At 45.4% G+C, this 24,719-nt stretch overlaps 1 protein-coding gene across 2 annotated transcripts in view; it reads left to right on the forward strand.

The window, feature by feature from the left end:
• Nucleotides 1-24,079, forward strand: part of MAPK6 (mitogen-activated protein kinase 6) — a 58,311-nt gene extending 34,232 nt beyond the window's left edge. For both annotated transcript variants that reach the window (XM_015414097.1, XM_015414098.1), the window contains 5 exons: nucleotides 15,750-16,946; nucleotides 18,670-18,814; nucleotides 19,705-19,869; nucleotides 20,650-20,851; nucleotides 21,632-24,079. In XM_015414097.1, the coding sequence (XP_015269583.1) occupies nucleotides 16,392-16,946; nucleotides 18,670-18,814; nucleotides 19,705-19,869; nucleotides 20,650-20,851; nucleotides 21,632-22,727 (2,163 nt within the window). In that variant the 5' untranslated portion in view covers nucleotides 15,750-16,391 and the 3' untranslated portion in view covers nucleotides 22,728-24,079. The remainder of the gene's footprint in view (nucleotides 1-15,749; nucleotides 16,947-18,669; nucleotides 18,815-19,704; nucleotides 19,870-20,649; nucleotides 20,852-21,631) is intronic.
• The last annotated feature ends 640 nt before the right edge of the window (nucleotides 24,080-24,719 follow it).

Here is a 24,719-nt window from a genome sequence, read left to right on the forward strand (position 1 = left end):
TCCCTACAAACTTGAAGGAAGTCCCAGGGCTGCAGACAAATCTGAAACAATACCCCCCAAATAATAGAAACAACATCTGTAGCTTTAAGGGGAAAATGCCACAGAACTCTCAGTGGCTGCTGCTGGTTGCTAAGCAACCACACATCAATATTGCCAAGCAAGCCTTCCCAACCTGGTTTCTGTAAATTGAAAATTTTGGGGGTAGGAGTGAACTTGGGGGCCGAAACAGCCCTGGGAAAAATCCCCTCATCCGACTGTCATGTCCCCGATGGAGAATGAGATGCTGGGCACAGTTCCAGCAGTAACAACCAAAACTCACTACCCACACAACTTGCCTCCTTGGCAGCCACCTCACAATCCAGTCTGGCCTGGCGGTGGCAGCTGTCACACAACTCAGCACGGCACAACGTGGCAGCAAGTGCAGCACGACTGGGCCCAGCCACTGCACAGGCTTGGCGCCAGCCACCAGAGAGCCTAACTGGACTGGACTGTCCCCAGGGAAAGACAGCCAGGGGTGTAGAAGGAGGAAATGCTGGTGACTGGGGGGGGGGGGGATGAAAATAGGTTGGCTGGCAGGTGAGGAGAAGGAAGCACACCCAGCAGCAGCCGCCCCCGCACCAGGAAAACCATGTCTCCCCCTTCAATGAAAGCCCTCCATCCCTGCCCACCGCTGCTTAGCTGGACAGTAGGGGAGGGGAACTGCTGGGGAAATAGAGGAGACTGGAGATGTGCCAATGGCATGGTGTCCCTTCCAGAACGACCTGGGTGTGACATCATCATGTCCGGCAAGGCTGCGCCAGAAGTGCCATTGTGGCAGTGCCGAAAAGCGAAGTCCCTCTCCCCCACTGGTAGGCATCACCCCTTGGGAGCGACTCAGCCTTGGCAGCCACCATGCATCTTGGTCAGACTTTTCTTAGGGAAAGGCTTCCAGGGGTAGGGAAGGAAGGAAAGCTGAAGACAGGGAGGCCGGTAAAGTAGGCTGGTTGGTGGGTCAGAAGGAGAAAAGGATGTAGGAAGACGGGAGAGGCTATGGGAATGTAGGGTTGCCAGGTCCTACCTGGCTGCCAGCGGGGGGAACCATGTGCACTCAGCAATGACATCACCTGGAAGTGACACCATCACGCCAGGGTGATGTTCTAGATTTCAGGCCAAACTCTATGGCTTTTTGCCTTCAAAACCATAGAGTTTGCCTACAAACTAGAGTGTCACCCTCTGATGTCCCCGATGCGATGATGTCACATGATGTCATCACATCTGGGATGTCGCCCAGCAATGTCCCTGTTTGGAGGTGAGTTTCCCTCGAATCCAACCCCATAGCTAAGGAGTTTTTTGGGAGGGGGCCGGGGGGGCACCAGCCAATTAAATCAAAGTTAATTCAGTTAACTTTGATTTAATTGGTGGAAGTGGCTGCAACTGAGGGGGGAGGAGAGCACCGCCACCAACAGCAGGGACAGCCCTTGCACCACAGATGAACCCTCGGGTCTTGCGGGCGCACCGGGGCACTCTCCCTCCGCCTCCCTGGGTGATTGGCCACCAGGGAGCGCCCTGCTGAGCTTCCCCGCCTCCCTCCCTCTTGGGGTGGACTGACATGGACAGACTTCCACAAATGATATATGGAACACAAATACTTGCAGAGAGTAAATTTAAAGATCTAGAGTTAGTACAATCGAAATTTCTTAGAGCACTCTTCAACGCCCCAAAAGGTACTGCAAATTTGGGCTTAAGACAAGAAGCAGGTTTATCTACTGTTACATTGAATATTTGGATACAGAGGAGTAACTATTGGGTGAAGTCCCATCTGAATCCGGTGGGACTTATTCCTGATCTTTTGTCATCAACACCATATCCCCAATGGGCTCTTAGAGTAGTAGATAAATTGAAATCAATTGGGTTAGAGCCTGAAAATTTGCTAGAGGGAGGGTTGCAGTATGCAAAGAACTTAATATACCAAAGATTTAAGGATATTGAAGCACAAAACGACTATGCAGTCCTGCCTTCCTATTATAAGAGGCTAAAGCTGGGACCAAGTTTAAATGCCGCATCTTACCTTGGACTCATAAAAAACCCTAACCATAGATGGGCATTTACTAGAGCACGGCTTGATGCGTTACCCTCAGCAGCTCGGTGTTGTACTATTTTGGTTTATTTTGCTGGTCTTATGACTGTTCTTAATAAATTTGTTTGTTTGTTTGGACATGGACATCCCCCAGGATGCCTCACCCCCGCCGGGTCCGCTGCTGCTGACTCCGCCGGCACTTTTACCTCCCCGTTGAGAAAATGTGGAGGGAATGTTAGATGCAGAATCGCCCTAGGTCTTATTTCCAAGCAATGTCCCCTATAGTCAGACCGCACTGCGTGTGTTCGAGGTGGGCTTGTTTGGGGGGGCATTGCACCTTCCTAAACCAGGAGAGGGGCAGCCGGTCGCGCCTCTCGGTCTGCCACTTTTTAAATTGCCAAGTCCCAAAGCGCATGCGTCGCTTAAGGTGCTGGGAGGAGTGAAGCTGATCCGGACCTTGAGAAGCCGAGAAGGAAGCAGCTGGAAGGGAAAAGCGACCCAGCCTGGGAGGGATATGGCCCAGAAGAAACGCGAGGAGGACGGGCCCTGTGGGCCCCACGTTACCTATAGGCCTGCTTGGGTCAGAGTCCCCCCCCCAAGTGTGGGAACCCCCTCTGGGAACTAGGGGCTGGCAATCCTAGGAAAGTGCCATGGAAGGGAAATTTTTATTTTTATTTTTTATTTTATTTTATCATTCAATTTATAGACCGCCGTCCCCGCCAAGCGGGAAAGAAGAAATAGTAGGGGAGGTCAGGTCAGGTCTTAAGATATGCTTATTTACTTGTTTACTTTATAGCCTGGCTTTCTCCTGAGACTCAAGGTAGATTACAAAATGTTAAAGGAATGCAATCACATGGCATAAGACATCCAATAAACAGTATAATAGGGCTAGGATTACTAAATCAGGCAACAGGACAAGCAAGCGAACAGAAGAGTAGAAGGCGCAACATACCATGGACAATGCAGAAAACTGATTGCAAGCAGACATCTGCTCCCCCCGCCCCACCCCACTTTTATTTACTTATTTTACTTTTTGTAACATCCAGCCTAATGAAGTGTTCTGTTGAACTCAGCAGAGTACGTGCTGGTTTTTGGTTTGGCGTTGTTTGTTGTTTTTTTGTCATTTCAGTTGGCCTTAATAAAAAGTATTGAATCTTGCTTCTGATCAAAGTGCCTGCCTACAACTTCTATTACATACAGGGGAAACTTTAAAAAAATAAATCCATTTATTGAGACCAACCAACACAGTATTGTTGTGACCATGTATTTACTGAGACCATGTATTTATTGTCTCCATCAAGTTGGATCCTACGCAAAAAAAGATTCTCTGAGGCTGTGATTGTAAGGCCTCAGTGTCAGCATCATGGAAAGAATGTTTTTCTGACTTAATTGGGTACAGGGTGTGGCTAGCCGCAGGAAATCTTAGGCCAGTGGTACCCTCCATGCCTTGTGGAGATCCACATTTGCAAATACCATCAGACAAAAGAGCCACATTTATCTCCGCCCCTGGCTTTGAGGCCTGCACCACAGGTAGGCTTGCTTCTTACCTGTTTCTCTGACTGCGGCTGGGTCAAGGCCGGTACCACTTGCTCACCACAAGCCCCACCAGGCAATGGCCTTGCCCCCTGAAACATAGGACACGTGCCACACCAGGAAACACTGGTCAAGAGAGCCACAGGTGTCAAAAAATACTCCCGAGCCACTGAGTATCACTGTCATAGAGGATGTATTTATATTTTTACAGTACGACATACAAAAATGTTGCTTCTTAAAGTTATATTTGTTATGTGTGTAGGAGCTTTGGGGTGTCTTACTAGCTCAAATAGTAACAGCTAGAGGGGAGCCCCCAGTGTAAGGTACAGTTTCTCCAGCTGGCATTTACGTGAGGCAATGGTTTTGCAATGTTTGTAAAAGACACTTAGGTTCGAGGTTGAGCAAGGCTTCAGGGGAAGGGAGTTCCCCAGAAAATCACACATCACATGATTTACTGTCTGGACGTGGCCCAACGATACTGAGTGTTCGATTGATCTTGGGCTGTTTCCACATAGCAAGGATTCTCTGCTTTGCTTTCATCATCTCTGCAAACGCAGAGGCATGTGCGTTCTCAGTGGGCCTTTTTCATGTGTGGGAGCTTTCTGTACATTTCCTTCATTATTATCCCAGCCTTGCCACCCGTTTTGTGAGTGTTTTGGTTTTATGTATGTACCTCATTTATGGTCCACCTTTCTTGCTCAGACTCAAGGCAGATTATACAACAAAAGACATGCATGCGCTGTAGCGGTATAACAATTCTGCCAACATTGGGAATGGAAACAGAGTAAGTGGCAGTAGATCATTATAGCACTTTAGCAATTACTTATTCGAAACAAAAAGAAGCTCTCAAAAAGCCCTCCCACCAGTGGGCGTGGTAGGAAACAAACACAGGGAAAATGGTGCCGATGGCAGGAAAACGGCATCAACATGAGTGGGACTTTTGCCGGTCAGGAAAAGGGCACAAATTCTTCCAGATGGCACACCAATGCACTTGAACTGTGTTCTTTCCAAAAAAAAGAGCATGGAAAGAGTATAGTGAGGATGGGGGCAACTTGAAGATGGAAGATTACAACATGATGTAATTTGGAAGCCCGAAAAACAAGCACTCTGGTTTAGGCACACGACACATTGAAGCTGCCTTATATTGAATCAGACCTTTGGTCCATCAAGGTCAATATTGTCTACTCAGACTGGCAGCAGCTCTCCGGGGTCTCAGGCAGAGGTCTTTGGCATCACCTACTGCTCAGTCCTTTAAATTGCAGCTGGTGGGGATGGCACCTGGGACCTTCTGCATGCCAGGCAGATGCTTTAGCACTGATCCACAGCCCCTCCCCCTATGGCTCCTCCCCTTTGAAAGACAAGACAAAGAAACCCCCCTGTAGAGGTGGTCTCTGAGCAACAGAGGTCATTTCGGGGGGGATCGCGGGGGATCGCAGTTCCCCTGGGTGAGGTGCGGGGGGTGGGGCACATGACGAAGCCCCGCCCCCTGCTTCCAGCCGCCCCGCTTCCGGCCCTCACTCAGCCAGGAGGAGGCAGGAGAAGAGGGAGGGTAAGTTGCTTCCTCCCCGCCTCTCCCCACCCCTGCCTGCCTGGGGCCAGGGAGGGCCTTGGCGGGGCTTCCTCGCACTCCCGCTGGCCTTGCAGGTCCACCGCCGGGCCCCTGATGTCAGGGGGTGTGGCATATGCTAATGAGTTATGCTAATGAGTTCCCCTAGCTCTTTTTCTATGAAATGACCCCTCCTGAGCAATAATTATTGGGCCAGGGTTTCATTAAATGTCTGTTCACGTGAGGATGAACTGATCCTTGTTTTCTACCTTTTCGGTGGTGTCAGTTGAGTTCACACATACAGCTGTGGGCCATTGAGTGTAATCAGGTGTTGTAAGGTTAACTGGTATATTTTCCTGGTCAGTCACTGTTTTTTTTTAAATAGCATCTGTAGTCTGAAGGGCCAACAAACAGGGCTCAGTCCACTGATTTGCTGAAAACACAGGCTATCTACAGATGTATCATTTCCTGTTGTTGCATCTTCATAATGGGGAAATGTGATGCCTAATGGGCTGTATCCAACCATACAGCTTGTCCAACTGAACAACGTTACTGATTGTGGTAGAGAAGGCAACGCCATACTGGCTTTGTCATGTGACCCTGTTCCTTCTTCACTATATTTGTACAGCTTTTGGGTCAATGCAATTATTCTTTAAAATGTAAAATAAGGCATTCTGGTTTGATAGATAAGATGCAAAACAAAAAGAGAGGTGAGGAGGAAAGGGGGAAATGAGCAAGTTCAGAGACTGCCTCTTGCGTTCTTGATTTTACTGTTCTCTCCCTGGTCTTTTATACCATAAGAATTAGATTCTAAATCACTCTGGCAGGGAGACTCAATACTCTTTGTACAGTACTTAGGTCTATTTGAAATGCATAATAAAACAGTAAAGGTCATATTCCCCATAATCTCTAGTAAGAGCGAGAGTCTCTACTTTCCCCGTAACCATTCAGTGAAATTATGGTAGGGAAGTGCCGCATTTACTCTGGAAGAGAAGTTAATTTCCAGTTTGAGCTTACCTAGAAACCAGCCCTTTTGTGCCAGGTTGCTGTGGTAATTGGTGCAGGGAAACCACTGGCACTTAACAGTCCCATGTTCAGCTGCACCATAATTAGTTTTATTTAGTATATTGCTGAGATGAGCCCTGGGATTTAAAATGGCTTCCTGGACTAAACTTTTGGCAGCCACCTTGGATGTTGTTCCAACAACTATGCTCAGGATTTGGTTGCCGTTGTATCACACAAGGGGAGGAAAACAACATGGAGGATGAAGTAGACCTTCGTGAAGGGCAACAAGGTCCCACCGTATTCGATGTTTATTATTTTGCAGGAGGTAATTTAGATACATTAAATGTTTGGATGTGAACTTGACATGATTTTGCCTATCATATGTTCTTCCCTATAAGTCTTTTAAAAGTGAAGGCCATTTTATGCATTTTTGTTAGCCAACATTTCATGCATGCAGCCCACAAAAGGTTATGCTGTGGTGAATATGTACATCTTTTAAACTGCTGCAGGAGGCTTTGCTGTTTTGGCCACAACAGATAGTGCAATACTATGCAAAGCCACACAATTCTAAGCCCGTTGATTTCCAGGGGCTTAGACTGGTATTATCCCAACCCCTCTGGAATGTGTATACTTTTGTGTCTGGAAGAGAGGTGACAGTGATTGTGACCAGAATAAAGCTAGTGTTTTAGATATCCTGTTGGCTTAGACTGAAAGAGAACAGTCGTACTCAGACAGGAGTCTTCAGGCATGTGGCAAATCTTTTTGCACCTGAGAGGAGTTTCAGAAGTAGTTTGTGATAACAGCATCGGGAGACATAGAAAGAAATCCAGAAAACAAAAGCTGTGTGATATCTTTTATTAAGACTATCCAAAATAACCCAACATAGCGGGCAATCCAGAACTCCTTATCAGATCAGATGTTTTTGAAAAGGTGGGGAGAGAAAAAATAGATCTGTGGGACCATGCTCTCTTTCTCTCAGGCTATGATCCGAAGGAAAAATAAATCAAAGTCTGAGACATCGCGCTGTGTCAGTGTGATTGGTCTTAAACATATCAATTCCAGTGTAGTAGCCATGTGTTAGTCTCTCGTGGCCAAAGTCCAGTGGCACTTCAAAAAAGACTGACAGCATTCATTCCAGTGTGAGCTTTCATGAGGCAGAGCTCACTTCTCTGTCTCAGGAACACAAATACTGGAATGTTAGTCTTTAAGATTCCACTGGAGTTGTTTTGTCTTAAACATATCACCAAACTTAGTGGGGGGGGGGGGGACAGCTAGCACTGTTTGGTGTAGTGGTTAAGTGCTCGGACTCTAATCTGGGAGAACCGGGTTTGATTCCCCACTCCTCCACTTGCACCTGGCTGGATGACCTTGGGCAAGCCATAACTCTGGCACAGCTGTTCTTGAAAAAGAGCAGTTTCTGTCAAGAGTTCTCTCAGCCCCACCTACCTCACAGGGTGTCTGTTGTGGGGAAGGGAAGGGAAAGGAGTTTGTAAGCCGCTCTGAGACACCTTTGGGTAGTGAAGGGCGGGGTATAAATCCAATCTCTTCTTCTCTCTTCTTTTGGTAAGGGGAGTCTTAACGTTGTCATCCTCCAGGTTAGGCCTGGAATTCTTCTGGAATTACGACTGATCTTCAGTTCCCCTGGAGGGAAGAGCAGCTTCAGAGGATGGGCTCAATGGTATGCCACATAGTCTAGGAAGCCCTATTGACACCACATCCAAATTGAACTTCCTCCCTTCCCCAAAATCCATCTTTCCAACATACTTCCCTCAAATCTCCAGGTATTTCCCAAGATGGTGTTTCACAACCCTATCCCAGACACTTTAGTAACTTATCTCTCTTTCTCATGCTAGAATAAAGTTTTGTTTTGTCTTTAAGGTTGCCCTGGGCTTGGTGTCTGACAAATGAGTTTTGACACATATGGCTAGAAAATGTTGTGTTCTGTAAGGTGCTACTGGACTCATGTTTTGTTCCACTGGAGGGCTACCAAATTGGGAACTTTCTGGAGATTGGGGGGGGGGGTGAAGCCTTGGGAGGGCAGGGGTTTGGGAAAGGGAAGAGACCTCAGCAAAGCACAGTGCCATAGAGTCCACCCTACAAGCACTCATTTTTTCCAGGATAAAGTACAACTGGACTCGAGTCTAACATTTTAGAGAGGTAGTGTAGTGCTTAAGTGTAAAACCAGTACCTGGGAGGCCTGGGTTCGAATCCCCACTTGTGCTATGGAAGCCCACTGGGTGACCATGGACCAGTCACATTCTCTCAACCTAACCTACCTTACGGGGTTGTTGTGAGGCTACAATGGAGGAGAGGAGAATGTCATTCACCGAGGAGAAAGGCAAGGAACAAATGAATTAAATAAATAATTTTTCTCCAGGGGAGCGGATCTCTGTAGTCTGGGAATCAGTTGCAATTCCAGATCTCCAGGTTCCACCTGGAGGCTGACAAACCTAGGGTGCTACTGGAGGCAGATTTTTTGTTCCACTGGAAATGTTGCCAACTCTGTGTTGGGAAATTCCTGGAGAATTAGGGTTGAAGCCTGGGGAAGGCAGGTTTTGGGGAAGGGGCCCTCAGATCTTGATCTGCTGTGACTTATGCATGTGCCATGGAAAGCACTGGGCAGGCCTGACGGCCCTGGAGCAAGCCTGAAACTAGAAAAAAAAACAACCTGACATTGATTGTTACACATTATTTTGTGTTAGATCAAGATGGGTGGCCATGTTAGTCTGTCTGCAGCAGTAGAAAAGAGCAAGAGCCCAGCAGCACATTAAGAGACTAACAAAATTGGTGGCAGGGTTATGTGCTTTCGTGAGTCACTGCTCACTTCACTTCTTCAGATCTGAAAAGAGCAAGAGTACAGGAGCGCCTTAAGAACTAACAAGATTTGTGGCAGGGGAGGAGCTTTCGTGACCCACAACAACTCTACCCTGCCAAATATCTTCTGAAGTCTGGTGCTCCTTGGACTCTTGCTCTGTTCTATTATTGTGTGTCCACAAAGAGCCCCCCCCCCATCCCCTCAGGGAGGCCGGCGCGAGCGCGCCCAACGACCCACCGCCGTTCCCGCCTTCCCTCTTCCAACCGCCTTCCCTCTGCCTCTGCCTCCTCCCCGCTCCCCGGCACCGCTACTGTCCACGTCGCGCTTTGGGGCCGGGCCCTGGCCTAGGCCGCTCCCCTCGGAGGCGGGCCGGGCAGCCTCCGCCGACCGCCCCCTTTCCTCCCTTGTCCTCGCCGCCGGGGTTACATGGCAGTAGCCGCGGCGCCGCTCCTCCTGCTGTGGAGAGAGGCGGTCGCAGAGTCGGGGGCGGGGGGCCGGGGCCGCACAGGCCGTCCCGCCTTTTCGGCTTCCCGAGCCGGGGAAGGGAAGGGAAGGGGAGGGGGTGTTTAGGCGGGGAAAGGCGGGCCGGGGTTTGGGGCACCGCCGGCAGGTGTCTCTTGCCTGGGGGACGGGGCGTTATTTCTTCCCGCACTCCCCACCGTGGTCGGCGCCCCAGGTGTCAAAAAAGGAGGTGTTTTTGGTTTTGGTACAGAAACACACCGACAGTCTGATAAAAATCCGAGCCTGAAGAGGGTTCCAGAGGCAGTGGGCTTTGTAGGTCTAGAAAAGCGGGTTTAAAACTGTTTGATCTTCAATAAAGTTTATAAACTCAAAAAAAAAAAAGGAAAAAAGCGGGGGGGGGCTGTTTTGTTCATGTATTGCCAAGTTCCTGGCAGGGGGAGTTCAGGAGCCAGTGATTGAAAAGGGTTTTTTTTACAGGAAAATTAACCCCCGTCTTCAAATTAATAGATCTACAAAGGGGAATGTATTGTCTAAGCATTGTCCAGGTTTCTGGTGGTGGTGGTGGTGGGGTTCGGGAGCAGATGATGGGAAGGGGGGGGGGGTTAAGAAGAATCGGACCCCCTTTCCCCCAAATGAACAAATCTAAATCTGAGTAAGCGGGGAAATTTGTATTCAGGTAATGCTCAGATGGCTGCCAGGGGGAGTTCCGGAGCCAGGGAAATGGGGGTTAGAAAAATGACACACGTGGAAATTAAGAAATCTGCGTACAAAGGGGAAATTTTAATTCGTTTCAATGCAGAGCGCCTGGCTAGAGGTGTTCAGGAAGCGACGTCTTCCTGGCTGAGAAGTGGATTAAAAATAATAATAATGAATGAGCGTATGTGGGAGAAGGGAAAAATATTTGTTCAGTTACTGTAAAGTGCCTGGCCGTAGGAGTGCCAAGTGCCAGGAAAGAAGGAATAGTTAAAATGATGAGTTTTACAAGAGACCAGATTCTTTAATCTGGAATAAAAGGATATTCACGTGGAGGCCTGATGCGGAGTGTCTTGCGAAATGATGTCCCTGTCTCTCTCTCCCCCCCCCCATCAGTGGTCACCAGGCACTGCGGCATTGGCTGCTTCCCTCTTTCCTTGAGGACACTCTCCATTCATTTCCTGGCCTACATTCTCTCAGCACTGCACCCTTAAAACCAGCTGCTGCAGTGTTTCGTGTCAAATTACAGAGGACTGGAAGAGGGAGAAACTTGTGATTCTTTTCCGCCTCCCTCTTTGGGTCCCCCTCCCTCTCCTTCCTTCACTCCCCCTTTTCCATCTCTCCACTACCCTTCAGGAACTGCCTCAGGAAGCTGCTACTTGTGGCTTGGAAAGCACTAACATTATAAATGACAGAGGTTTAGGGGCCCCTATGGTTAAAAGAACCAAGCTACTTTCTTCCTGCCTCTTCTCCCCCCTCCCTTTTTTAAGCACACTGGTTGAAAAACAGAAGGTACATGATGTTGATCCCTCTTAAGTAGCATCTGATAGCTCATTAAAAAAAACAGGCCTTTTTAGGTAGAGAATGTCCTTACAGTGTTAACAACTGACCCTTGTCCTTCCAGAATGGGGAAAAATTTCCATCGTGGTAGGAATACTGTTGGGAATTGTTTCATCTTTAGGTTGTATTTTGTTTTTGTTTGGGTTTTAAAAATGTTCTATAGGCCCAGGGCAAGCCTGATCTCCTCAGATATTGGAAGCTAAGGAAGGTTAGCCCTGGTCAGTATTTGGAAGGGAGACCACCAAGGAATACCAGGGCCGTGATGCAGAGGCAGGCAATGGCAAACCACCTCTGAACGTCTCTTGCCTTGAAAACCCCACAGGGTTGCCATAAGTCAGCTGTGACTTGACAGCAACAAAAAAAAAAGGGGTTGGGGGGGTCATTGAAATTACATCCTTCATACAGGTTGTTCAGTAGGGTAAAAGCTGCAGCTCACTTAGGGGATTGACCAGTTTTTCTTGTGCCTGTAGGAAGGAATGAAAACACGTGACTTGAGGTGCACCAAGATTTATCATTGTAGTACTCAAAAGATGGTTTTTTCAGTGGCCCTAAAGGATTGTTGTGGGAGGAGGCAAAGTGTAGTTCTTGCTTTTATCTTTGCTTATTATGGGAATCAAGATCCACTCATAGCCTAAAGGACTTCTTGCTGTAGAAAGAGGGCAGTTTGTGATTGTGTTTAGGGACTGAAAGAATCTTCCTAGGACAGTTGTGCAAAAACCTCTCTACAGAAGGATGGGGGGGGGGGTTTCCCACTTAGAAGTATGCCCCGGAGACCAGTGAGACTTGCCAAACAAGCATAGGATTGTAGACTTAATGTGAGGAAATTGAGTTAAATTGGCTGTTCTAAGTGGTCTTTAATTTGTTTGGAAAGATGGATATAGGCTGGTGGAACTGCAGGCAGTTTTGTGGTGCTTGAAATCATTTATTCTTGCTCTCAGTCAAAGTTCTTTACAGCAGAAAAGTGTCACTGGTGAAAACTCTGGCACATACATAACAATGATGCGGCAAACTCAGAATACTTTCCACTGTCTTACTATCTTTTCTGATCGGTCTTGTTTTCTGGGGGGGGGGGGGTATCTTTTCCCTTCCAACAACTCATTTGGGAAAGGAAAACAATAACTTTGGAAAGTGACTCTAGACAGCATGCTCCCCCCCCCAGATTAGAGAAAATGTTAATGATGCTAACAGAAAATCTAATCTTTTGTTTGTGGTGGGAAGAGTGCGATGTTCCTAACACCATGCCTCTTAATCAAGCGAGCATGTATGTTAACAGTACCTTGGCCTCCACAGTGTGTGGGGGACTAGGTGGGAGGTTTGAGAAAAAAGCTGAGTTTCAGGAGTTCTTCTGATGACTCACTGCCTGCTGCTTTCCTGCAACGTGGCTTAGATTTCCTTTAAGCCATCCACATAAGGCACTATTATAGTCACACAGATGGGACTTCAGTTTATCAGGTTGTATAACAGCTTTCTTTTAACTTTTGTATAGGCTCTTTGACGCTATAAATAAGAGTTGCTGTTACCTAGTGAGCCAGTGATGTGAATGCAACTGGCATTACAAAATCTTGGTCTTACTGGAAGCTCTTGATACTGAAATTTGCCAGAACAGTGTAATGCACTGTGATGACACTTCATTTCCTGTAAAAAGCAGGCTAGAATAATTCATTTCAAAAAGCATAGATGTTTGAAAGAACTATGTTGTGAAATTTTATTGGGCTAGAAGACTTTCTGCATTAGCAGTGAAAGGAAAATATTCTGTATTCAGGACTTAAGGTATTGTGCAGCTCTCTTCTATGTGTCTGGCAGTTCTTGCATGAAATAGGAACAGTATTGTGGGGCTGGTAGTTGGGATTTTGCTGTATTTTCATTACTCTGTGTGTGTGATTGCGTGTGTGTAGAATTCATAGCCTGACTGAAAAATAAGGGATGTTAATAAGATAATGCCTAGTGTCCATAATAGTGATTGTTTTTAAATGACCTTTTACTTGTTGTGCAACATATTTTGCAACATCTTAGGTTAGTAACCTTGAATACTTATTGCCACTTCAGTGCACCTGTTTTTAAAAGAGCAACTACAGATATGTTATTAAAAGGTTGGTCTAGCATGGTAAAAGAGAAAATGTTGGGGCTGAAAGATGAACCAGTGCTTAGAATGACGTGAAGATTTCTGATTGGTGCCTTGGGCATGTAACAGTCCCTCACCATAACTTTATGCCTTATTCTAGGTGTAAAAGAAATTAGAATAATAGAGAACTACAGAAATGATTAGCAAAGCTCTTAACTGCTTGTAAATAGTCAGTTGTGATGGGCTTGTACTGTGTCGTCATCTCTTGGTAAAATCTAAGTATCTACTTGTGTGGCTGCCACTAGAAGTCATTTTTATTATGCTTGTTGTGGGGTGGGAAGTAATATGACTGAACAGAAAAGTGCTTAATGAACAGATTTTGAATAGTGCCTTTTTCTGCTGGAAGCATGCAACTGTGGCTGCCTGTAGTCCTCCTGGCAGAATGCTGTCCTCCTTTTAATAGTTCGTAATTAAAGTAGGAAAGACAACTGGTTATGCAGCTGCAGGGTTAATTGCTTAACCAACATCAAGGGGAAAGACGGGTTGGAAGGGCTGGGTGCCAACTTGAGGGATAGCTCAGGAATGAAGATCTCACTTGTTACCAGTCTTAAACTGCATGGAAGGGTGGAAAGTGCAGTGTTTCAGCGCTGCTATCCTGTGACTTGTTAGCTAGCTTATTTTTTCTCCCAGCGGGTATCCACGTAGCAAAAAAGAGTGGCAATAAAGGCAGGTACTCTTCCAATCAGTTATTTGTGAGGCTGGGAGCTTGTTTTCTCTATGAAACATACTAGATGTGGCCTTTCCTTCCAGCAATGAATAATGGCTTTACTTTTGGTTGAAATAATTCTCTAGCTGCAATCTGTATGAAACTGCTTGGGGAAATGTTGCTGTTCTGTGACTAGCTAATTCACTCTCTGAGTAACAAAATTAAGATAACACTTTCCCCCCCACTTCTTGTTTTTAAAACTGCTACACTCAAATGTGTTTACTCAAAAAGTACTCATCCATTGATTCTGTTAACCTCAAAGAAGCTTCAGTACAACGGTCAAAATATGTATATTGAAGGCTGTAGCTTGTGGTAGCAACAAGACATTCTTGAAGGGATAGTCACTAGGGATGGGCACAGCCCGGGAGAATGGAGGTTCTTCGTGGTTCATGGGGCTGCACAAGCCACGAGTCTTCCCTTTCACCAAACCGGTTGGCTTCATGAGGTTCATGAAACTGCCCCCAGGATCTGCGTGTGGCGAGGAGGTCTCTTCCAAGTGGCGGCGGGGGGGGGAGCAAAAGGGATTGCTGAAATGGCTTGCATCTATTTCAACCTAACAACTGACGGGCACACCACACCCACTGTTAGGCTGAAATAGATGCAAGCCATTCCACCAATCCCTCTCGCTTTCCCCCCACAAGCCCCACAAACCTCAGTTTGAAAACCACGACCTGCTGGTTTTCGTTATGAATTTAGTTTCATAACGAGGTTCATACCTATCCCTAGTAGCCACTAACCAGGTAGTAGTACTGTGATGAAACTTAGGACTGTCCAAAATAAAGTCATCCCCATAGGAAGTGACTTCATCAGCTGAAGTCATAATCTATTAAGCTACAGATGGAGGCTGTGGAGGAGGGAGAAGTATCAGAAAACTTTGTGCTGCATTTTTAATTGGTATATGGAGGGCCCAGGAAGTATTAATATAGCCGTAGTGAATGGCATGGTTACTATAACCCACTCTTAAACATTTGACCTAGAATGCTATAAATGCGATAAATAATTGGTTAGTGTACCTGCAGGCAATCTCTCCTCTCCTTTCACAAAACACGGCTATATATTTATTGTGGTTATCTGAGTGTTGGGGAAAACACTCCTATAGTAGTAACCTATAATTATAAACTTGGACATTTGCCTTAATGTAGAACACTACCTTGTACTAGGCTGAGAATATATGGTTTCATGGATAGCTGACACTTTGGACAATTGACAGATTTCTCATCTCTTTCATCACTCTTAGTTTTATGCTTACAGTAGGAATGACTTTGAATTTCTTACCTCTGCTGTTTCAAGCTGAAAATTGCTGTTCTGATTTCTCCCTCATGCAAATCAAATTCTGTTTTCTGCACCTTTTCTTTCTTCATGCCTAGTTTTCCCCATTAGTCTAGCACTGTCTTTAATAATTTTTGCATATAAACTTCATATAAATCGTGTAAAAATAAACCAGCACCAGCAACAGAATGAGGTGAAAGGGAATGTCTCCATGGTCCATATATTCAGACATCTTTGGTTTACAGCCAGTACCCTCAAACTTCATGTGAACCACTCCTCGGTGAGCAGCTGGTGGTCTGCTCAAGTAGCTGAATATGGTTAAAATCTTTCTAAATAAACCCTTGATGCTAAGCTCTCACCCTACATTTGATCTAGCACCCAGGGAGTCAGATTTGAACTGTGTGTAGAGATAAAGACATAAGAATTTTTCAGACTTGCAGCCTTTCTCAAATAAGAGCAGTATGCCGGGGAGGGGGGAGGAAAGAGGGTCAACGGGGATTTACTTGTTCTGAAGGAGAACAGTGTTGTGTTTAAGTCTCCAGCATATTAAAAAGAAAAAAAAATCTAATGTCTAGTTTTCTAAGCCCTTTATTTGACGTTAGCCATCCTAAGAGCATCCAGTTACAAAGCAGAGTTTGTTTAGGCAACATATGTGATGTGACTACTAATACATGGTGTCTTCTCTCCCCCCCCCACCTCCAGGTTTTCACAGAATAAGATGGATGGCAGCTTTGATTGTGATTGTGGTGAGCTGGAGCCACCTGATCATTAACTGACAGCATCTTTTTGTAAATCAAGAGCTGCCACTTCCTAGAGAAACTAGACTATAAACAAAAACAGAAGACATCGAAAAAGTGCTTGCAACACCATAGAATGAAGCTGCTCAGGACCAGTCCAACACTGAATGTATCTGCACTGTGAGGAGGATGTTAACAGAAGCCTATTACATGCCTATTTATTCACATTTTTGTTAAATGTTAGCCAGTTTAGCACAGTACAGCTGAGCGCAAAAGTATGTCATTTCATTCCGTTTGATTTCCTTGCGTTTCCTTCAGTGTCTGCGAATATGCTGCACCTTTTCTTGAACTATGAATACTACACCCTTGCTCTCTTGGCTCAGTTTGATTTGTAGAGCTGTGTAGGCTCCGAGGCTTGAGGGGACACAACAGGCCTGGTTGGCTAGCAATGCAATGAGAGTGTCAGGAAATTATACAGTCAGCCTGAAGCTTTTCTTCTCCTTTTCCGTAAGATCCTTCACGTACCCGTGGAAGCATCTTTACACGTTCACAAAAAGCCTAATAGCTTAAAGAGAGGGAAAACAGAACGCAAAGAATTCTTTTCAAAATGGCAGAGAAGTTTGAAAGCCTTATGAACATTCATGGTTTTGACCTGGGTTCTCGGTATATGGACTTAAAACCACTGGGCTGCGGTGGCAACGGCTTAGTTTTTTCTGCTGTCGATAATGACTGTGACAAAAGAGTGGCTGTCAAGAAAATTGTCCTTACAGATCCTCAGAGTGTTAAGCATGCTCTGCGTGAGATCAAAATCATCAGAAGGCTTGACCACGACAACATCGTCAAGGTATTTGAAATCCTCGGTCCCAACGGGAGTCAGTTGACGGATGACGTGGGCTCTCTGACAGAACTGAACTGTGTTTACATTGTCCAAGAGTACATGGAGACGGATCTGGCCAACCTGCTGGAGCAAGGGCCCTTACTGGAAGAACACGCCAGACTCTTCATGTACCAGCTGCTACGTGGCCTCAAGTACATACACTCTGCAAACGTCCTGCACAGAGATCTCAAACCAGCTAACCTGTTCATTAATACTGAAGACTTGGTGCTGAAAATTGGTGACTTTGGTCTTGCACGGATTATGGACCCTCACTATTCCCACAAGGTATGTAAGGATGCGCTCGGCCTGTTGTTGTTGTTGTTAAAAATGTAGGTTTGCTACAGTGGATATAATGTTTGTCACAGTCACACTTGACATGTTTTTAGGTATATGCAGGATTAGGTAAACTGACTCCAATTTTTCTATTTCTTGATTAACCAATGGCCACTTCTTTCAGACTGTGCAGAGCGATCTTTCTTGATTAACCAATGGCCACTTCTTTTCGAGGGAAAGCTTCAGACTGTGCAGAGCGACGTGTACGATACAAGCCAGTTGGTTAAAGCTGTGCTTCACTAAACTTAAGGTGGCATGGCTAACTTTTAAATGACTGACGGATCTTTTGAACATATCTGTCTTTATTGTTTTGTGCCTCTGGTTGGTATTTATGCTTCATTAAATATAAAGACTGGCCCTGGCCTGGATAGCCCAGGCTAGCCTAATCTCACCAGATCTTGGGAGCTAAGCAGGGTTGACCCTATTCAGTCTTTGGAAAGGAGACCACCAAAGAAGTCCGGGTTTGCTACTCAGAGGCAGGCCATGGCAAACCACCTCTGAACATCTCTTGTCTTGGAAACCCTACAGGGCCGCCATAAGTCAGCAGGGACTTGACGGCAAATAACATGAAGTCAGCAGGGACTTGACGGCAAATAACATAACTAAGGCTGCGATCACACGGAACATAAGCCACGCTAGAGAGACGGAAGATAGGCGGATTTTCCGGGCGCGATCACAGCGCCACATCTGGGAAGCGTAGAGCTCCCGTGGCGAACCCGAGCCTTCCCACCGAAGATGTGCGGCAAAAAACGAGTACCTCGGAGGTACTAGTTTCCGGAAACCGCAGGGCAAGGGCGGGTGCCTGATCGTGTTTCTGGTGGAATCCCGTGGCATCCGGCGGCCGCCCATGTCCCATCGCGAACAGGGTTTTTTCCCCAAGTCTCCACAGGATGCGCACAAGCGCCCAACGGCACATGCGCACAAAGAGGCCCCCTCCCACTGCAGCCAGGCTTGCCGCCTCTGGAGGGTCGCTATGGCAACTGTCGCGCAGGCGGTTAGAGCGGCTGTGAAGAGGGGGGGCCCCTCCCCCTCCATTGGCTATGCCTCGGAGCTCTGTTGGAGTCCGGAAGCGTCTGTCGCCCTCTCCGGTAAGCCCACCACCCGCCTTCGGATGTGCAGATACGATTGCTTAGTCATGCGTATGCAGGGTTTTTAAAAAAAAAATCCATCCCGTTTGCCACGGAAGCGGCGCCTAGCGATTGCTGGTGTGATCGTGCCGCACCGCTTCTTTGCTGCGCTGCAGGATCATCGTGTGATCGGCACCTGCCCCCTAACCATGGGACCTCCACGGGACCTCGGAGGGACGTCTGATCGCGCAACCACGCGTTATTTTCCTCCGGGGCAAACAGCCACGCCCCCCCCCCACATTTTCCGGCCCGTATGACCGGGGCCTAAGTAGATTATTTTACAGGCCGAATGAAAAGCCAAGTGGCATGAGGAGAGCCAGTGTGGGTAGTGTGAAGAGGGCTTTGGACTGAGGTTCCCTCTCACTCCTAGACTGGATGACTTTGGGGCAAGTCACTCTCTCAGCCCAGCCCACCCCCTGCCCCCCCGAATTGCTGGTAGTGCTCAAGTAGAGTTAATTCCAGACGTGTGCTACCTTGACCTGCTTGGAGCTTTAAGGCAAGAGACCACTGTGATAAATCAAATGCAAGTAAAATTTCTTTCTCTGTAGGGCCATCTTTCTGAAGGATTGGTAACTAAATGGTACAGATCACCTCGCCTTTTGCTGTCTCCCAACAACTATACTAAAGCCATTGATATGTGGGCTGCAGGTTGCATCTTTGCTGAAATGCTGACAGGGAAAACTCTCTTTGCAGGTTGGTGGAGACTGATTGGTGCAAACATGTCAGTTTGAGTATAAAACCTCTGTGCAGTGTGTTAGCATTTAGCAGGAGAGCCTCAGTGTGTCCATTTTTTTCAAGCCACTGTGTCAACAGGTTATTGAGATGGCAAGTGGCAAAGACTCTTGCTCTGTTTACGAGCATGAAATTTCATATCGATGACTCAGTTTTTGATAAATTGGGTGACGTGTGCTAAGTAGCAATGTTATGTCTTGGAGTATTTGAGCATGAAATGTTTCATATCCAGATGTGCAGGTAAGTTAGTAGGTACTTGATTCATACCAGTTGAAAAAGTAGCTATTCACAGGTGGATTTTGTCATACCTTTTTGTGCTCCCTGAACCAACCAGTGAGCTGGCAGCCGAGAGGGTTACACTGAGAAGGGCTGGGATGCTGCATGGTTTTCTTTCTCTGTGGTGTTCCCTGATAATGCGGCACCTTCCAGTCTGGATATAAAAACTTGCTACTAAGTTGTACATAGAAGGGTCTATCCTAAGGCAAGAGTTAATCTTGTGTTGCCCTGTCAGCCCTGTGAACTGTAACTAAGAAATGGTTATGAGCCTGTATCCTTGATACATTGTAGCTGCCTCCCTTGGGCCAGTCAGACCCTCTCAGCCTAACTACCTCCACAGGGTGTTTGTGGGGGTAAAATGGGAGTCGAGGAAGAACAGCGTTAGCCAGTTTGGGTCCCCTTTGGGGAGAAATGTGGGGTATGAATGAAGTAAATGTTTAAAAAATGGACTTTGCATACAAAAATTCTGTTGACTCAGCTTCTAAGAATAGGAAATAGAATTCTGTGATATCACAGTAGTGACCAGCGGGTTTCTAGAACTTAACTGACTTTGTGTGTTTTGTCCTCCTATCTAGGCGCACACGAACTTGAACAGATGCAGCTGATTTTAGAATCGATTCCTGTTGTTCATGAGGAAGATCGTCAAGAACTTCTGAACGTCATCCCAGTTTACATTAAAAACGACATGACTGAGCCACACAGACCTTTAACTCAGCTCCTCGCAGGCATTAGCCCCGAAGGTAAATTGGCTGTTTCGTCTCCATTCTTTCATTACCTGCCTTTTGGCTGGGGAGGCTGTGGGCAAGATTTGTTGTTTTAAAAATTTGTGTACAATGCTTAGACCAGCCCTCTGGAGAGCTGAACATAATAAACATCAAGAAAAAAAACACTAGTTAATAGAAAAGATGTATGTGAGCACCTTCTCTGTGCACAACTGAGATTTGTATGTGCAGGCATGGCTGCCCACTATATTGCTAGCCAATTCTTCCTTCAAAGAGCTCAAGGTGGGGGGTTTCCACCCCTCCTCCATTTTTATAATCTCTGAGATGTGTTAAGCTTCACAGTAGGGTGACTGCCTCATGGTCACCCAGTGAGCACCATGGGAGCCAGATTTGAACCCAGGTCTCCCCAGTCTAAGCCCCATAATTTTGAATCGCCACTCTACCATGGGAGCTCGCTGACAGCGATCTTGGGCCAGTCACACTATCACTCTCACTCTGTCCCTCTCGTCCTGACCTCCCTCCCAGGATAGTGGTTGTAGGGATGAAACGGAGGAAGGGAGAACCAATGTTGTGAACCTCCTTGGGTTCCATGGGAGAGAAAAGTAGGTACAAACAGCTGAATAAATATTTTTTGCTGTTAAATATTTGGAACGTGAAATATTGAAGTATTGCTGTTAAATATTTCGAACTTTCAAGCCTAGTCAAGGAAGCACTGGCTGAGACTGTTTGCTGATGCCATTAAAATGTGACTCATTTTGAAAGTCACTGAACCGTCTGGGCCGGTTTTGTTCTTTGCAGCACTGGACTTCCTGGAACAAATATTGACCTTCAGTCCCATGGATCGATTGACAGCAGAAGACGCTTTGTCCCATCCTTATATGAGCATTTACTCCTTCCCAACCGATGAGCCCATTTCAAGCCATCCCTTTCACATTGAGGATGAGGTGGACGACATTCTGCTCATGGATGATAGTCACAGTCACATCTATAATTGGGAAAGGTAAGCTGTTTTGAAATCCTTTTCGGTGGACGTCAAGGCGACTTACCAGGTGAAGAAGTTTATGCTTGAGATGCTAGCTGGCTGTGTGAAGCTAGATGGGTAGAGAGAGGCCCATGAGTAGGAGAAATGGAATCTGCGTGCTTTGAGGTTCATGGTATCCTTAACATAAATTCAGTCGGGTTAGCATTTTAAACAATCCATAATGACCTCTATGCAATGCATTTACTTTATGACGTTGCTCCTTAATCGGTCATTAGTACAGATGCATATTCTATCCCAAACACAAAATGGTTTCTATTTAAAGAGAAAAAGTGTGTGTGTGACTCATATATTATGTAGTTAAGTGCTTAGTGGGATGATTAGCATTTTTATGTACTGCCCTGGTTACCTGGTACTCCATGTTTAGCCAGAAATAGAGGGTTGTCTGTATTAAAAGCTGGTGTGCCGAGAGAGTGGTTTGTTGTAAACAGGAAGGAAATGTCCCACTAGGGAATGCTTGCAGTGAATGCTTAATGAAATTGATAGAAAAGCCAATAAAATGAACCTGCACAGATTAGGCATTGTGGAAACTTTCACTAAATAACTCTGAAGGACAAGTGCTGACAGATGTTTGGGAAAAGGGACTCTGTGAGTACTAACCTGAAACCATAGTCCTGTAGGATAAAACTCAGTTCAGCAGTTAGGTCTGAATTGAAATCCTTTCTCCTCTCTTGTTGACTTTGTAACATGTAAGCAAGCAGAAGACTGCTATTCAGTTAATTAATTAATTAATTATTGCAGATACCACGAAAGTCAGTTTTCAGACCACGACTGGCCTATCCATAACAACTTTGAAGCTGATGAAGTTCAGCGTGACCCAAGAGCTCTTTCCGATGGGACTGATGAGGAAGAAGTTCAAGTAGATCCTCGCAAATATTTGGATGGCGACCGTGAGAAGTATCTGGAGGATCCGGCTTTTGATACCCACTTCTCTACTGAGCCTTGTTGGCCATATCCAGATCACCATGAAAACAAGTATTGTGATCTGGAATGTAGCCACACCTGTAATTACAAAATGAGGTCTACTTCCTACCTAGATAATTTAGTTTGGAGAGAGAGTGAAGTGAACCATTATTATGAACCCAAGCTTATAATAGATCTTTCTAACTGGAAGGAGCAAAGTAAAGAGAAGTCAGACAAGAAAGGCAAGTCCAAATGTGAAAGGAATGGCTTGGTGAAGGCCCAGATAGCACTTGAGGAGGCCTCCCAGCAGCTTGCTGAAAAGGAGAGAGAAAAGCATCAGGGGTTTGACTTTGATTCGTTCATAGCAGGAACCATCCAGCTTAGCTTGCAGCACGAGTCGACTGAAGTGGATAAATTAAACGACTTGAATAGTTCAGTGTCCCACCTAGAATCGAAAGGCATATCAAAGTCAGTAAGTAGAGAGAAGCAAGAAAAAGGCATGGCCAACTTGGCGCAGTTAGAAGCTCTGTACCAGACCTCCTGGGATAGTCAGCTGGTGAGCGGGGGGGAGGAGTGTTTTCTCATAGGCCAGTTTTGTTGCGAAGTCAGGAAGGACGAGCAGATAGAGAAGGAGAACACCTACACCAGTTACCTGGACAGGTTTTTTAGCAAGAAGGAGGATGCTGAAGTGCTGGAAGCTGAGCCAGTTGAAGATGGGAAGCTTGAGGAGAAGGACAGAGAAGGAAGCTTCATTAGTAATAGCGGGGAATTTCTTTTTAACAAGCACCTCGAAGCTATAGGCATCCCCCAGTTTCACAGCCCTGTTGGCTCCCCACTTAAATCAATACAGGCCACGTTAACGCCTTCTGCTATGAAATCATCTCCTCAGATTCCCCATAAGACGTACAGCAGCATTCTGAAACACCTAAACTAAAAAAAAACAACAGCAGACATTTCTTTTTGTACTCATGAAATGTGTGTTTTTTTATTGTAAGTAATTTTTTTTACTTGAAATCAGATGATGTAACTTTGGTATGGATTTCCTTAGTTTTCTGTTTACCATTGTTTTTACAAACCAGAATTGCTTTCTTTACATGACAATTTTTTTAAAAACTGGCATGTCGTTTGCACACAAAGGTAGTAAAGAACAGGGCAAAACAATGCAAATTGCAGGAAGAAGAAGAAAAAACAAACACGAAAATGCACTAAAACCAAGTAGAAACACTCAGTTTGAAGCAAGTGTCCATGTTTTGCAGAGGAGGAATAAGAATCTTGCCTTGAAAATTATACAGTGAGACTATACATATTTGCATGAAAATATCTATTTTTTTCCCTGAAACAATTTTCATTCATATGTATTTTAGAATTTTTCATACTGTACACATTTCTTAGACACATGATACCAGCAGCAACTGAAAACGAATGGTACGCATGTGTTATCTACCTCAAGGTAACAGCAGTATGTGGCAAACCATTAACTACCCTTAGTGCTTTTCATAATGCACTTCTATTTAGCCAGCATTATTGTAGTAAGTGGTATTATGGAGAAAGAAAATCATTCAATATTTATAAATATTCTGGTATGCATTCTTTATAGTGGAAATGTTAATATGCAGCATTTTTAATTTATTTTAGCAAATTATATTTTCTGTAATGATAGAAAGTCAACTTTAAATTTTTTTGGAACTTGCTTTACAGATTTTAAAAAAGAGTACTTTTAGCACTATGGTTTATTGCCTACATAGCTGAAATAGAGATGAAATAACATCCCCTTATTCTGAGGTGATCCATGTGAGGGTTTTTCTTTTCTTTTCTTTTTAAAAAAAGATTTCACTTCAAGTAAGGCACTCACTGTGTATAGGAATTTGCAATTTGGAGGTGCTTGATCTCTACAAAGAAATTAGGAATTGTTTTACTATGAAATGCTCCTAGAAGTCTTAATTGTGTTTAATTTAACAAAAAAAACCAAACAACAATTTTTGTAATGTTAGTTGTGTGCATGGAAACAAAATTAAGGTACAACATTACTGTAGGTTAAAAGTTCTGTACGGTCAGGCATTTTGTTTTTACTGTATGTTTTTAATGAATGATACCCACACCTGTTTCCAAAGCACGCATGAGTATGATTAGTTTAAATGTAGCATGTAGCATCTCAGTCTTCTGACAGTTTGTTTTTATCTTCTGGGGGTATTTTCGTTTTCATTTTGTTTTGGGAAACTCTTATGTATCATTGGCTCCCCTGTTTAAACAAAGAAACAAATAAAACTTGGCCAGCAAAATTGAAACTTGGAGTAAGCGTGTGCCCCCAATAGCCCCCAGAATGTCCCGGCGTATGCTACCTACAGGCTCCCAGTTTTCCCCAAGAACACCTCGGGTGACAAGTGAGGGAGAAAAATAGAAATGTACCTTTTGTGTTTGCCAGCAGACCATATAGTGAAGTCAGTCACGTGTCAGGGCTGGTGATCATTCAAGGCTGGCTGTCACTGATTGCACCAACTGCCTAGACGTGAATGTTGATTCAGATTTTAAATCCGTGGGATGGATTTCCACACAGCGTCTTCAGGATGAAGGTTTTTAACGTTTAGCAGCCCCAAACCAACATGCTGGCTAAAAAGCCCAAATCATTGGCTGCTTTGAAGATTGCCAGATTCTTATTCCTGCAAAGCCACCTTACTGTGTTTCTGGTCCTTTTCAGTCATTACATTTGACCACATATACAGGGAGAGCATGCTAAATGCAACAGTGGAATACATAGAAGCATCTGCCCTTTGCCCTTTTCAGCCAAAATGGTGATGGGGGAGTATTGTGTGCAGTGTTCTCCCCATAAATGTGGTCAATTGTGATGATGACAGCCGGAAAGAAGTCCTGTCTAGTCTGCCTTGTGCAGTTGATGTCTTTCCTCAGTCTGGAGGTGCACCACTCAGAC

This window comes from Gekko japonicus, unplaced genomic scaffold, assembly GCF_001447785.1.
Source record: "Gekko japonicus isolate JY-2015 unplaced genomic scaffold, Gekko_japonicus_V1.1 scaffold3752, whole genome shotgun sequence".
In the NCBI taxonomy this organism is placed as follows: Eukaryota; Metazoa; Chordata; class Lepidosauria; order Squamata; family Gekkonidae; genus Gekko; species Gekko japonicus.